The sequence below is a fragment of the Oncorhynchus tshawytscha genome, linkage group LG16, assembly GCF_018296145.1.
Source record: "Oncorhynchus tshawytscha isolate Ot180627B linkage group LG16, Otsh_v2.0, whole genome shotgun sequence".
NCBI classification, from domain to species: domain Eukaryota; kingdom Metazoa; phylum Chordata; class Actinopteri; order Salmoniformes; family Salmonidae; genus Oncorhynchus; species Oncorhynchus tshawytscha.
This window is the reverse complement of record NC_056444.1, coordinates 45,940,391-45,954,287: the sequence shown is the minus strand read 5'-3', so window position 1 is coordinate 45,954,287 and position 13,897 is coordinate 45,940,391. Positions and strand designations below refer to the sequence as shown.

Below are 13,897 nucleotides of genomic sequence, written 5' to 3'. Positions count from 1 at the left end.
CTACTGGTCTGTCAGTCACAGTACCACACGACACTCATCCTACTACAAGTCAGTCACAGTACTACACGACACTCATCCTGCTACAGGTCAGTCACAGTACCACACGACACTCATCCTACTACTGGACGGTCAGTCACAGTACCACACGACACTCATCCTACTACAAGTCAGTCACAGTACTACACGACACTCATCCTGCTACAGGTCAGTCACAGTACCACACGACACTCATTCTACTACTGGACAGTCAGTCACAGTTCCACAGACCTTCATCCTACTACAGGTCAGTCACAGTACCACATGACACTCATCCTTCTACAAGTCAGTCACAGTACTACATGACACTCATCTTACTACAGGTCAGTCACAGTACCACAAGACATTCATCCTACTACAGGTCAGTCACAGTACCACACGACAGTCATCCTACTACAGGTCAGTCACAGTACTACACGACACTCATCCTGCTACAGGTCAGTCACAGTACCACACGACGCTCATCCTACTACAGGTCAGTCACAGTACCACACGACAGTCATCCTACTACAGGTCAGTCACAGTACTAAACAACACTCATCCTGCTACAGGTCAGTCACAGTACCACACGACACTCATCCTACTACAGGTCAGTCACAGTACCACACGACACTCATCCTACTACAGGTCAGTCACAGTACCACATGACACTCATCCTACTACAGGTCAGTCACAGTACCACACGACACTCATCCTACTACAGGTCAGTCACAGTACCACACGACACTCATCCTGCTACAGGTCAGTCACAGTACCACACGACACTCATCCTGCTACAGGTCAGTCACAGTACCACAAGACATACATCCTACTACAGGTCAGTCGCAGTACCACACCACACTCATCCTACTACAGGTCAGTCGCAGTACCACAAGACACTCATTCTACTACAGGTCAGTCGCAGTACTACATGGCACTCATCCCACTACAGGTCAGTCAGTCACAGTACCACACGACACTCAACCTACTACAGGTCAGTCACAGTACCACAAGACACTCATCCTACTACATGTCAGTCGCAGTACCACACCACACTCATCCTACTACAGGTCAGTCGCAGTACTACATGGCACTCATCCCACTACAGGTCAGTCAGTCACAGTACCACACGACACTCAACCTACTACAGGTCAGTCACAGTACTACATGACACTCATCCTACTACTGTTAAGTCAGTCACAGTACCACACGACACTCATCCTACTACAGGTCAGTCACAGTACCACACGACACTCATCCTACTACTGGACAGTCACAGTACCACATGACACTCATCCTACACAGGTCTGTCACAGTAACACATGACACTCATCCTTCTACAGGTCAGTCACAGTACCACACGACACTCATCCTTCTACAGGTCAGTCACAGTACCACACGACACTCATCCTTCTACAGGTCAGTCACAGTACCACACGACACTCATCCTACTACAGGTCAGTCACAGTACCACATGATATTCATCCTACTACAGGTCAGTCACAGTACCACATGACACTCACCCTACTACAGGTCAGTCACAGTACCACACGACACTCATCCTACTACTGGTCAGTTAGTCACAGTTCCACACGACCTTCATCCTACTACAGGTCAGTCACAGTACCACATGACACTCATCCTTCTACAGGTCAGTCACAGTACCACACGACACTCATCCTACTACTGGTCGGTCAGTCACAGTACCACACGACACTCATCCTACTACAAGTCAGTCACAGTACCACAAGACACTCATCCTGCTACAGGTCAGTCACAGTACCACACGACACTCATCCTACTACTGGACGGTCAGTCACAGTACCACACGACACTCATCCTACTACAAGTCAGTCACAGTACTACACGACACTCATCCTGCTACAGGTCAGTCACAGTACCACACGACACTCATCCTACTACTGGACAGTCAGTCACAGTACCACATGACACTCATCTTACTACAGGTCAGTCACAGTACCACAAGACATTCATCCTACTACAGGTCAGTCGCAGTACCACAAGACACTCATTCTACTACAGGTCAGTCACAGTACTAAACAACACTCATCCTGCTACAGGTCAGTCACAGTACCACACGACACTCATCCTTCTACAGGTCAGTCACAGTACCACACGACACTCATCCTACTACAGGTCAGTCACAGTACCACATGACACTCATCCTACTACATGTCAGTCGCAGTACCACACCACACTCATCCTACTACAGGTCAGTCGCAGTACTACATGGCACTCATCCCACTACAGGTCAGTCGGTCACAGTACCACACGACACTCAACCTACTACAGGTCAGTCACAGTACTACATGACACTCATCCTACTACTGTTAAGTCAGTCACAGTACCACACGACACTCATCCTACTACAGGTCAGTCACAGTACCACATGACACTCATCCTACTACAGGTCAGTCACAGTACCACACGACACTCATCCTACTACAAGTCAGTCACAGTACCACACGACACTCATCCTACTACAGGTCAGTCACAGTACCACACGACACTCATCCTTCTACAGGTTAGTCAGTCACTGTACCACACGACACTTATCCTACTTCAGGTTAGTCAGTCACAGTACCACATGACACTCATCCTTCTACAGGTCAGTCACAGTACCACACGACACTCATCCTACTACTGGACGGTCAGTCACAGTACCACAAGACACTCATCCTACTACAGGTCAGTCGCAGTACCACAAGACACTCATCCTGCTACAGGTCAGTCACAGTACCACACGACACTCATCCTACTACAGGTCAGTCACAGTACCACACGACACTCATCCTACTACAGGTCAGTCACAGTACCACAAGACACTCATCCTACTACAGGTCAGTCGCAGTACCACAAGACACTCATTCTACTACAGGTCAGTCGCAGTACTACATGGCACTCATCCACTACAGGTCAGTCAGTCACAGTACCACACGACACTCAACCTACTACAGGTCTGTCACAGTACCACAAGACACTCATCCTAGTACATGTCAGTCGCAGTACCACACCACACTCATCCTACTACAGGTCAGTCGCAGTACTACATGGCACTCACCCCACTACAGGTCAGTCAGTCACAGTACCACACGACACTCATCCTACTACAGGTCAGTCACAGTACCACACGACACTCATCTTACTACAGGTCAGTCAGTCACAGTACCACACGACACTCATCCTACTACAGGTCAGTCACAGTACCACATGACACTCATCCTGCTACAGGTCAGTCACAGTACCACACGACACTCATCCTACTACAGGTCAGTCACAGTACCACACGACACTCATCCTACTACTGGACAGTCAGTCACAGTGCCACATGACACTCATCCTACGACAGGTCTGTCACAGTAACACATGACACTCATCCTTCTACAGGTCAGTCACAGTACCACACGACACTCATCCTTCTACAGGTCAGTCACAGTACCACACGACACTCATCCTACTACAGGTCAGTCACAGTACCACAAGACACTCATCCTACTACAGGTCAGTCACAGTACCACACGACACTCATCCTACTACAGGTCAGTCACAGTACTACACGACACTCATCCTACTACAGGTCAGTCACAGTACCACACGACACTCATCCTACTACAGGTCAGTCGCAGTACCACAAGACACTCATCCTACTACAGGTCAGTCGCAGTACCACACGACACTCATCCTACTACAGGTCAGTCGCAGTACCACAAGACACTCATTCTACTACAGGTCAGTCGCAGTACTACATGGCACTCATCCCACTACAGGTCAGTCAGTCACAGTACCACACGACACTCAACCTACTACAGGTCAGTCACAGTACCACAAGACACTCATCCTACTACATGTCAGTCGCAGTACCACACCACACTCATCCTACTACAGGTCAGTCAGTCACAGTACCACGACACTCATCCTACTACAAGTCAGTCACAGCACCACACGACACTCATCCTACTACAGGTCAGTCACAGTACCACACGACACTCATCCTTCTACAGGTTAGTCAGTCACTGTACCACACGACACTTATCCTACTTCAGGTTAGTCAGTCACAGTACCACATGACACTCATCCTTCTACAGGTCAGTCACAGTACCACATGACACTCATCCTTCTACAGGTCAGTCACAGTACCACACGACACTCATCCTACTACTGGACGGTCAGTCACAGTACCACACGACACTCATCCTACTACAGGTCAGTCAGTCACAGTACCACATGACACTCATCCTGCTACAGGTCAGTCACAGTAACACATGACACTCATCCTACTACAGGTCAGTCAGTCACAGTACCACACGGCACTCATCCTACTACAGGTCAGTCACAGTACTACACAACACTCATCCTGCTACAGGTCAGTCACAGTACCACACAACACTCATCCTACTACAGGTCAGTCGCAGTACCACAAGACACTCATCCTACTACAGGTCAGTCGCAGTACCACAAGACACTCATTCTACCTCAGGTCAGTCGCAGTACTACATGGCACTCATCCCACTACAGGTCAGTCAGTCACAGTACCACACGACACTCAACCTACTACAGGTCTGTCACAGTACCACAAGACACTCATCCTAGTACATGTCAGTCGCAGTACCACACCACACTCATCCTACTACAGGTCAGTCGCAGTACTACATGGCACTCATCCCACTACAGGTCAGTCAGTCACTGTACCACACGACACTCATCCTACTACAGGTCAGTCACAGTACCACACGACACTCATCTTACTACAGGTCAGTCAGTCACAGTACCACACGACACTCATCCTACTACTGGTCAGTCAGTCACAGTACCACACAACACTCATCCTACTACAGGTCAGTCGCAGTACCACAAGACACTCATCCTACTACAGGTCAGTCGCAGTACCACAAGACACTCATTCTACTTCAGGTCAGTCACAGTACCATACGACACTCATCCTACTACAGTTCAGTCACAGTACCCTGCCTCGGCTGGTGGTATTGAAGGTATCCATGTCCAAACTCTATCTCACTCTAAATCCTTTCTGCATCCTCTTTCCCCCCACACTTTTCCCTCCCTCAGGTACATAGATAAGTCGGTAGAGGAGCTGGATGAGGAGGTGGAGTATGACATTGATGAAGAGGACTACATCTGGCTGGACATCATGAATGACAAGCGACGTAGTGACGGGGTGACGCCCATCCCCCAGGAGGTGTTTGAGTACCTCATGGACCGGCTGGAGAAAGAGTCCTACTTCGAGAGCCACAACAAGGTGATAAACACTAGGTACACTCTGTCTCTCGCTCTGAGTGACAGCTTTTGTACCACAATATGATAGACTACCAGTGCAGCATGTGCCACTGGCTGCTGTTAAGCTTTCTTGACTTGGACATGCATGGCTAATCTTTGTCTAACCAGCTGCTCTTAGCGAAAAATGTTTTTGGAATACCTTTTCAAGCTATTAGGATATGTTTAGAGTTTACACTTCCTCTTCCAATTCTATTGTGGGGAGGTCAAAATAATGAAAAACTATCTACCAAATATATTTATTTAAAAATGATGATTCATTCTCCTTGCCATTATCATTCACTTGATGATAAGACAAGACGTGAACACGTTTTTTTTCCTCAGGTATGACTGGGTCCCTCTGTTGCCGGTTTGCCTGGGCAAGAAAAGGTTGAAGACCTAAATGGTTATCCCCTTACCCTCTCCTCTTTTCTTCTCCCCCTTTTCCATTCTCTCCCAGATGGACCCTAGCGCCCTGATCGACGAAGATGCCGTCTGCTGCATCTGTAACGACGGCGAGTGTCAGAATAGCAACGTGATCCTGTTCTGTGACATGTGTAACCTGGCCGTACACCAGGAGTGTTACGGTGTGCCCTACATCCCTGAGGGCCAGTGGCTGTGTCGGCGCTGCCTCCAGTCCCCTAGCCGGGCCGTCGACTGTGCCCTATGCCCCAACAAGGGTGGAGCTTTCAAACAGACGGATGACGCACGCTGGGCCCATGTGGTGTGTGCCCTCTGGATCCCTGAGGTGAGAGTGTGTGCGAGGGTAATAGAGTTTGTGAGGGTAGGAGTGTGTGCAAGGTTGTTATTTGTTTTTTAAACAACTAATTGACCGACGTCTGTTCAATTATTTGAATTCCATTTAATTCAGTTTTGTGAGCTCAATGCGCAGTTTCTCTAGAGATAAATCAGCTCAAGCCCGAACTGTGCGATGTCGTCAACATAATGACCACGTTTTCTGTACTAAACTAACTACAATGACCATAATCCGTTGCGCGCCTACTTGTCCGGTCTGTGTGGGGAGTACACAGAGACGGAGAGAAGAGACAGAAGAACACACAATCGAGAGGGATAGAGAGCACTTGCTTGGTGAGCTATCCTTACCTGAAAATACATGATCTATGTGACTGATGGTTGGTATTTAGCAGTCATAAAAGTTTGCCTTATTTACTTTGAAGAACTACTACAAAAAAAAATCAGACAGCATAAGCAGTAGCTTTATAATAATGAGATGACTTGGAATTAAATAATAAAGTAATCAAATAAAACAAATGTAATATACACAACTGAAATATTTTACTGAAGTACTATGAATACATTATGGTTAAGTGGTAAGCTGTAATGGGCAGTCATGCCGTTATGGTACTTTTATTCATTGTTTTATTCTGCACAGCATTCAGCCCACATAATGCATACATTTAATGTTTGTTTTTGGGGGGGGATCAAAATGACCTCAAAAGCACTAATTTCTGAGCACTAGTTCAAGAGTAGGAGTGTATGTGTGAATGCTGTGCTTGAGCTGTATATTGACAAACCGTATGATAGTTTTGATGCTGTGCATGTCTGCATCTAGTCTGTCCTGTTGACAATCCTGTTGCAATGACCCCTTTTCACCCCTTTTTCTCTCTCCCCAAGGTGTGTTTTGCCAACACTGTCTTCCTGGAGCCCATCGACAGCATCGAACACATCCCCCCGGCGCGATGGAAGCTCACTTGCTACATCTGCAAGCAGCGCGGCTCAGGTGCCTGCATCCAGTGCCACAAGGCCAACTGCTACACAGCCTTCCACGTCACCTGCGCCCAGCAGGCCGGCCTCTACATGAAGATGGAGCCTGTCAGGGAGACCGGTGCCAACGGCACCTCCTTCAGCGTTCGCAAGACCGCCTATTGCGACATCCACACCCCGCCCGGCTCTGCACGCCCCATCGGAGGGGCGGGAGGGACTAGCATGGGATCCTCCCACAGCGAGGGCGAGCTGGAGGAGGACGATGAGCCCAGTATAGGTCACGATGATGACTCCAAGGGCTGGAGCTCAGAGCGGGCCAAGAGGGCCAAGGCCAAGTCCAGACTGAAGATGAAGAGAGCCAGGAAGATACTGGCTGAGAAGAGGAACGCTGCGCCTGTGGTTTCTGTGCCCTGTATACCCCCACACAGGTACACACAGTGTATGCACACACACTCACTGCAGATACAAAGGCATTACAGATTCAGACATCACATACTCTCCCAGTCTCTTCAGTCCTACCATCTCCCCTGTGTGTTCCTCCCCAGGCTCAGTAAGATCACCAGTAACCTGACAGTGCCCAGGAAAAGCCAGTTTATGCAGCGACTGCATAGCTACTGGACCCTGAAGAGGCAGAGCCGGAATGGTGTCCCTCTGCTGCGACGGCTGCAGACCCACCTGCAGTCGCAACGCAACACAGAGCAGCTACATCCACAGCCGCAGGCGCCAGAGTCACAGGTTACCACCACACCGTCTCTGTCTGGTGGTGTTATCTCAGCGGTAGGGAGAATACTACTGGAAGCTCTGCATGTGTTTGGACTGATGTGTGTGTGAGAGAGAGTTATGTAAATGAGAGAGTTGTTTGATTCTGCTGTAATGGTGTGAGTGTGCTGCTGTATCCTGCCAAACGAACCAGTTTGTGTGTGTCTGTTTATTTTGAGTGTGCGTTACATTACACAAGTGTGTGTGTGTGTGTGTTGGTGCCCCAGAGGGACAGTGAGGAGAATAACTTGGCTCTGAAGGAGCAGCTGAAAGCATGGCAGAGACTGAGACATGACCTGGAGAGAGCCAGACTACTGGTGGAGCTCATCCGCAAGAGAGAGAAACTTAAGAGGGAGACGGTGAGACACACACACACACTCCTCACATCCATACTTCAAGCGCACATTTGTATATTGACACACAAACTTGACATCTGGCAGTTTGCACAGTGAGCAGTTTTTTTTACAGTGTGTGTGGAATGTGTAGATCAAGGTACAGCAGATGGCACTAGAGATGCAGCTAACTCCCTTCCTGGTCCTACTGAGGAACACCCTGGAGCAACTACAGGAGAGAGACACCAGCAACTTCTTCACTGAGCCTGTCCCTCTGGCTGAGGTAACACGCACGCACACACAAACGTTATTTGCACACACAGTGGCTGGAGGGCTTTAACCCTGACCTCTTTTTCTCCTCAGGTGCCAGACTACCTGGACCACATCGAGAGGCCTATGGACTTCCAGACCATGTGGAATCTACTTGAGTCTCACTGCTACCTCAGTTTCGAGGCTTTCGAGGCAGACTTTGGCCTCATTGTCAACAATTGTCTCAAATACAACGCCAAGGACACCGTGTTCTACCGCGCCGCTCTGCGCCTCCGGGAGATGGGCGGGGCCGTGATCAGAACCGCCCGCAGACAGGCTGAGCGAATTGGCTTGGACTATGACACAGGCATGCACCTCCCCCGAGAGCCCAGCCCTGACAGCCAGCGTGACAGAGAGCGAGACCGAGAGAGGGAGCGGGAGAGAGAAAGGGACAGGGAGCGAGAACGAGAGAGGGACCGAGACGGAGACAGGCCGCTCTCTTCCAATGAGGAGGGTGAGTTGCTTGGAGTCCTGTTTTACCACCAGCTTTTCTACTTCTGCCTCTCCCCCTTTCTCCTTTTCCTTCAGTTGCACTCTTCCAATTAAGTTATTATGTTGCTGTATAGCCATTTGGGATTCTGTACTTGCGTTAAATCTCTCTCTGTCTCTTAGACCTGCTCTTATCAGAGAACCGGCGACGGCTGCCATTGGAGGAGCAGCTGTGTTTTTTGCAGGCGCGCTTTGATGAGGTCAGCTCGGGGAAGCACAGCATCGGTCGGTCGCGGCGGGCCAAAGCCCTGAGGAAAGAGATGACGGTCATCAAGAGGAAACTGGCCCACCAGAGAGAGGGGGGTTCGTGCATGGGGGGCAGGGACTCAGGGGGCGGAGGGGACAGGGGACCATCCCTCCCCCATCACCCCTCCTCCACGGGACGCCATGACGAGGGGGATGAGAGCAGCAGTCAGGAGATCAGTGGCAAGGGTGAGACTGAGGGTATATCTAAACTAACTCACAGTAAATACACTCTATTGCATTCATATGAATGCATCAATAACTGTTCATAACTATCTCACACTGGCCGACCCCTACCATACTGGTAATTAATTCCCAACTCTCCTTTTACGAAGGAGGGATATATGATATACTGTACTTCCATTTGCTCTTCCTCGTTCTCTCTGTAGATCTAAGTGCATCGTCTTCGGCTCTAGCTCCAGAGGTGGGACGTCGTACCTCTGTCCTCTTCTCCAAGAAGAACCCCAAAACGGCCGGACCCCCCAAGAAGCCGGGCCGCCCCCCTAAGAACAGAGACGCGGGGTAAGCCCTAGTCCGATTGGTCCCCCCCAACTGCCCCTCCTGTCCACCCCCCGGCAGAGGAAGAGACCCCGCAGCCCTCACAGCAGCTCCAGCTCCGAGAGTGACAGTGACGACCTCCTTCCGAGTGAGTAACACACACACAATCACACACGCCCAATCACACTTCTTACATTGTTATATTGTCATTACTTGTGTTTTTGAAGTTATGACTGTCAGTCTAGTAACTGTAATGGTTATGACTCTGTCTCCTAGGTCTGCCCACTAACGGTTTTGTTGGGGGCAACCAGCCGGTGACAGAGAGTTTTCGGGTGTACAGGAATGAGAGGAGCCTCCCTCGATCCAGCTCTGACTCTGAATCCACCACTAGCAGCAGCAGCAGCGCTGCCTCTGACAGAACCAGGTAATTATAATCCACACACAATGGCATTCATACACAGTCACATAGTCAAACACAACTGAACTTTCAATGATACACACATTTTGGTTTAGGATGAATAAATTACTATTTTATTGTCTTTCTCTTTATCTCTCTCTCTCAGTACCACTCCGTCTAAGCAGGGCCGGGGGAAGCAGTCGTTCCCTCGTTCCGCCTTCCAGGAGGACAGCAGTGAGGAGACATCAGGGACAGAGAATGACTCCTACTCTGTGGGAGGGTCACGCAGTGTCTCACACTGTGAGTGACACACTACACACACACGTATAGGCATGCACTTATCTTCATCTGTCGCTCTACCTCTCCTTTTCCCAAAGTGTGTGTGTGTTTAGGAGGTGAAAATAGTGTTTTGCGTGTTTCTGTGCTAAAAAATCACCTTTTTGGGCCCTCAAACAGGGATGCAAACTTGTATGTATGTGATTCTGATGTATCGTGTGTTTCTCTCAGTAGGGTGGGGCCGGGGCCGATCAGGTTGTAGGATGCCATCAGATGACTACTCTTCCCTTGATGCTCTGGACCTGGTGTGGGCCAAGTGTAGAGGCTACCCTTCATACCCTGCTCTGGTAATCCTGCAATGGATGGACACACACACATTAGGATAAACCATGGTTTAAATTTCTGTTCGGCCACAAAGAGGCACAATATCATATTTCTCACACCATATTAATTTAACCCCCTTTTCGTGGTATCCAATTGGTAGTTACAGTCTTGTCTCAACTCTGCAACTCCCGTACGGACACGGGAGAGGCGAATGTCGAGAGCCGTGCTCCGAAACACAACTCAACCAAGCCGCACTGCTTCTTGACACAATGCCCGCTTAACCCGGAAGCCAGCCGCACCAATGTGTCGGAGGAAACACCGTACACCTGGCGACCATGTCAGCGTGCATGCGCCCAGCACGCCACAGGAGTCACTAGTGCGCGATGGGACAAGGACATCCCTGCCTGCCAAACCCTCCCCTAACCCGGACGACACTTGGCCAATTGTGCACCGCCCAATGGGTATCCCGGTCGCGGCCGGCTGCGACAGAGCCTGGACTCGTACCCAGAATCTCAAGTGGCACAGCTAGCACTGCGATGCAGTGTCTTAGACCAGTGCGCCATTCGGGAGGCCCCTTCACACCATATTCATGAAACTATCATATATCTACCTCTAACCCTCCTCTTCCCCCCTTTAGATCATAGATCCTAAGATGCCCAGGGAGGGGGTATTCCACCGAGGGGTCCCCATCCCCGTGCCCCCCCTGGAAGTCCTGAAGCTGGGGGAACAGATGACCCAGGAGGCCCGGGAACACCTCTTCCTGGTTCTCTTCTTCGACAACAAGAGAACCTGGTCAGTACACTGTTTCTTCTCTTGATACAGCCTCTCTTTCTGTTATCTGTGTTTGTTTTTTCTCTCTCTTTCTCTCTTTGTTCCTACTCATTTTCCGCTTTCTCACTCCACTTAAACCTCTATCCCTCTCACACTCTGGTAGAGATGTGGTGACTTGGAGGCCTCCCCTTATACAGCTCAGGTTCTTACTCAGTAGAGGCAGCGGAAAACCCAGAATCAGAGTGTATCAGCAAACCTCTGGCTGTAGTCAACAACGTGCAGCTCAGCAGCTTTTCACTAAAGCATGTCAAATGGCTGTCTTCAAGTAGTACAAGAACAAAGGGAACTTTTCTTGACATATAAATGCAAGAAAGCAAAAAAAGCCATCGCTTGTCAGCTGAAGTGGGTCAGGAGTGGTTGATGAGGATGCTTTTGCATGAGAACAAAGAGAGAGAAAAAACATTGTTTTAGGTCACAGCTCACACAGTAGTTACTATTATGTCTGCAGAAGCTACTACCCTGTACTGTATGTCCCTGTGTGTGTTTCTGACCATGTCTGTAGGCAGTGGCTGCCGCGCTCTAAGCTGGTTCCTCTGGGGGTGGACCAGGAGCTGGACAAGGAGAAGATGCTTGAGGGAAGGAAGTCCAACATCCGCAAGTCAGTGCAGGTGGCCTACCACCGTGCCATGCAGCACCGCAACAAGGTCCAGGGAGACCCCAGCAGTGACACCAGCGACAGCGACTGAGCACACACACGTCTTTGCTGGCCTCCTGTTGTATTGATAGGGTATTATTTTCAGGTCTGTGTGTTGATTGATATACCCTGTGGCCTTGGAGAGCCATACCCCAGCACACAGTAGAATCAGTGTGCCGGTGTAATCTATTGGAAAGCACATGCAACATTCTCTCTCTCGTTCGTTTGTACGTACGTACGTACGTACGTACGTACGTACGTACTTTGTTGACACACACAGTGGTATTTAATCTGAGATGTAAAATATGTATTTAAGAGAATTGAAACAAAAAGGGTATTAAGAGGATGGAAGACAATGCTATGCCCAGAATCATGATGGAAAATTGTCCTTGTATGTGGTTGATATGAGTGTTTACCAGCTCCTGAAAAACAGGATCTGCGAACAGAGGGTTGTATTACACAAATATGCGCATACACACTTGTATACAGTCAGGTCCAAAGTGATTGCCACCCTTGATAAAGATTAGCAAAAAAGACTGTATAAAATAAATAATACAAATACTCTGCTATATTGTATGCAAAAATTGTTATTTTATACTAATACAATTCCTCAGAGAAAGAGATTTTGATGGTGGGGGTAAAAAGTATTGGCACCCCTATTTTCAATTCCTGACCTTATGAGGATAATGGTACTGAGCCTTTAGAAAAAGTGTTTAATGAGATTGAAGAACACATTGGGAGAGATCTTATTTTATGTTCAATTGACATATTCTTTGTGGCTTTTGATGTGTGCTTGGGGTTATTGTCTTGCTGGAAGATTCACTTGCGGCCAAGTTTCAGCCTCCAGAGGCAACCAGGTTTTTGGCTAAAATGTCCTAGTACTGGGTAAATTTGACCGTAACAAGGGCCCCAGGACCAGTGGAAGCAAAATAGCCCCATACAGTCAAAGATCCACCAACAGATTTGACAGTAGGTATGGGGTTCTTTTCTGCTCACGCATCCTTATTTTGATGTCAAACCCACCACTAGTGTGCGTGGCTAAAGACCTCTATTTTACTCATCTTTATCAAGGGTGCCAATCATTTTGAACCTGACTACATTCAAACAGGGAAATGCATACACACTCACACAAAGCTCTTCTCATAGGAAAATATACACATTCACACACCCCATTGTGTGCACTTATGGTTTGACAGTCCCACTGGTCCAGCAACCCCTCTGCCACCGCCCCCTCTTACCCCATGTCCAATCACGGCCCAATGGAGCACGGGGTTGGATGGCATGGCCAATCAACTGAGCAAAGCATCTTCCTGCTATTTATTCCGTCTCCCAAGGACCTCCAGTCTTCTCTCCACTAGTCTAACTGACCGTCTTCACAACATTGCATTGTGCAGTCGTTTCTTCTTCCGTATATGATTTTTTTTGTCGCCTCTGTTTACATCTCTTTTTGTTCTTGTCTGTTGTACAATTCTGGCTGCTGGTGAATAATGAGGACTAATGTGGATATGATAAAACACGCCAGCCTCACTGTCTGTTCTAGTCTCAGGCCAATGGCTTTAGAACTTTTATATATACAGATTACATAAGATAGAAGTTTAATAAAATAATTGAGTTTTGTACACCCTTGTTCTGGTCTGCTCTCTTTTGCCTGTTAATGTGTATGTCTGTGTATGTGTGTACAACATTGCCGCATTTCCCTGTTAAGTTCCAAAGTTCTCTCAATCAAAATATTTTAGCAGAAGGCAGCGATCACATCTAATCACATTTAATTACACA

The 13,897-nt window shown here is 48.6% G+C and overlaps 1 protein-coding gene across 1 annotated transcript in view; it reads left to right on the top strand.

The window, feature by feature from the left end:
• Positions 1-13,740, top strand: part of LOC112215743 (peregrin-like) — a 52,884-nt gene extending 39,144 nt beyond the window's left edge. The window contains 15 exon segments of the mRNA XM_042299215.1: positions 5,101-5,290; positions 5,765-6,052; positions 6,940-7,457; positions 7,575-7,806; positions 8,016-8,147; positions 8,275-8,403; positions 8,484-8,883; positions 9,042-9,350; positions 9,551-9,679; positions 9,682-9,807; positions 9,936-10,083; positions 10,223-10,356; positions 10,567-10,679; positions 11,294-11,448; positions 11,990-13,740. Of these exon segments, the coding sequence (XP_042155149.1) occupies positions 5,101-5,290; positions 5,765-6,052; positions 6,940-7,457; positions 7,575-7,806; positions 8,016-8,147; positions 8,275-8,403; positions 8,484-8,883; positions 9,042-9,350; positions 9,551-9,679; positions 9,682-9,807; positions 9,936-10,083; positions 10,223-10,356; positions 10,567-10,679; positions 11,294-11,448; positions 11,990-12,173 (3,187 nt within the window). The 3' untranslated portion in view covers positions 12,174-13,740.
• The last annotated feature ends 157 nt before the right edge of the window (positions 13,741-13,897 follow it).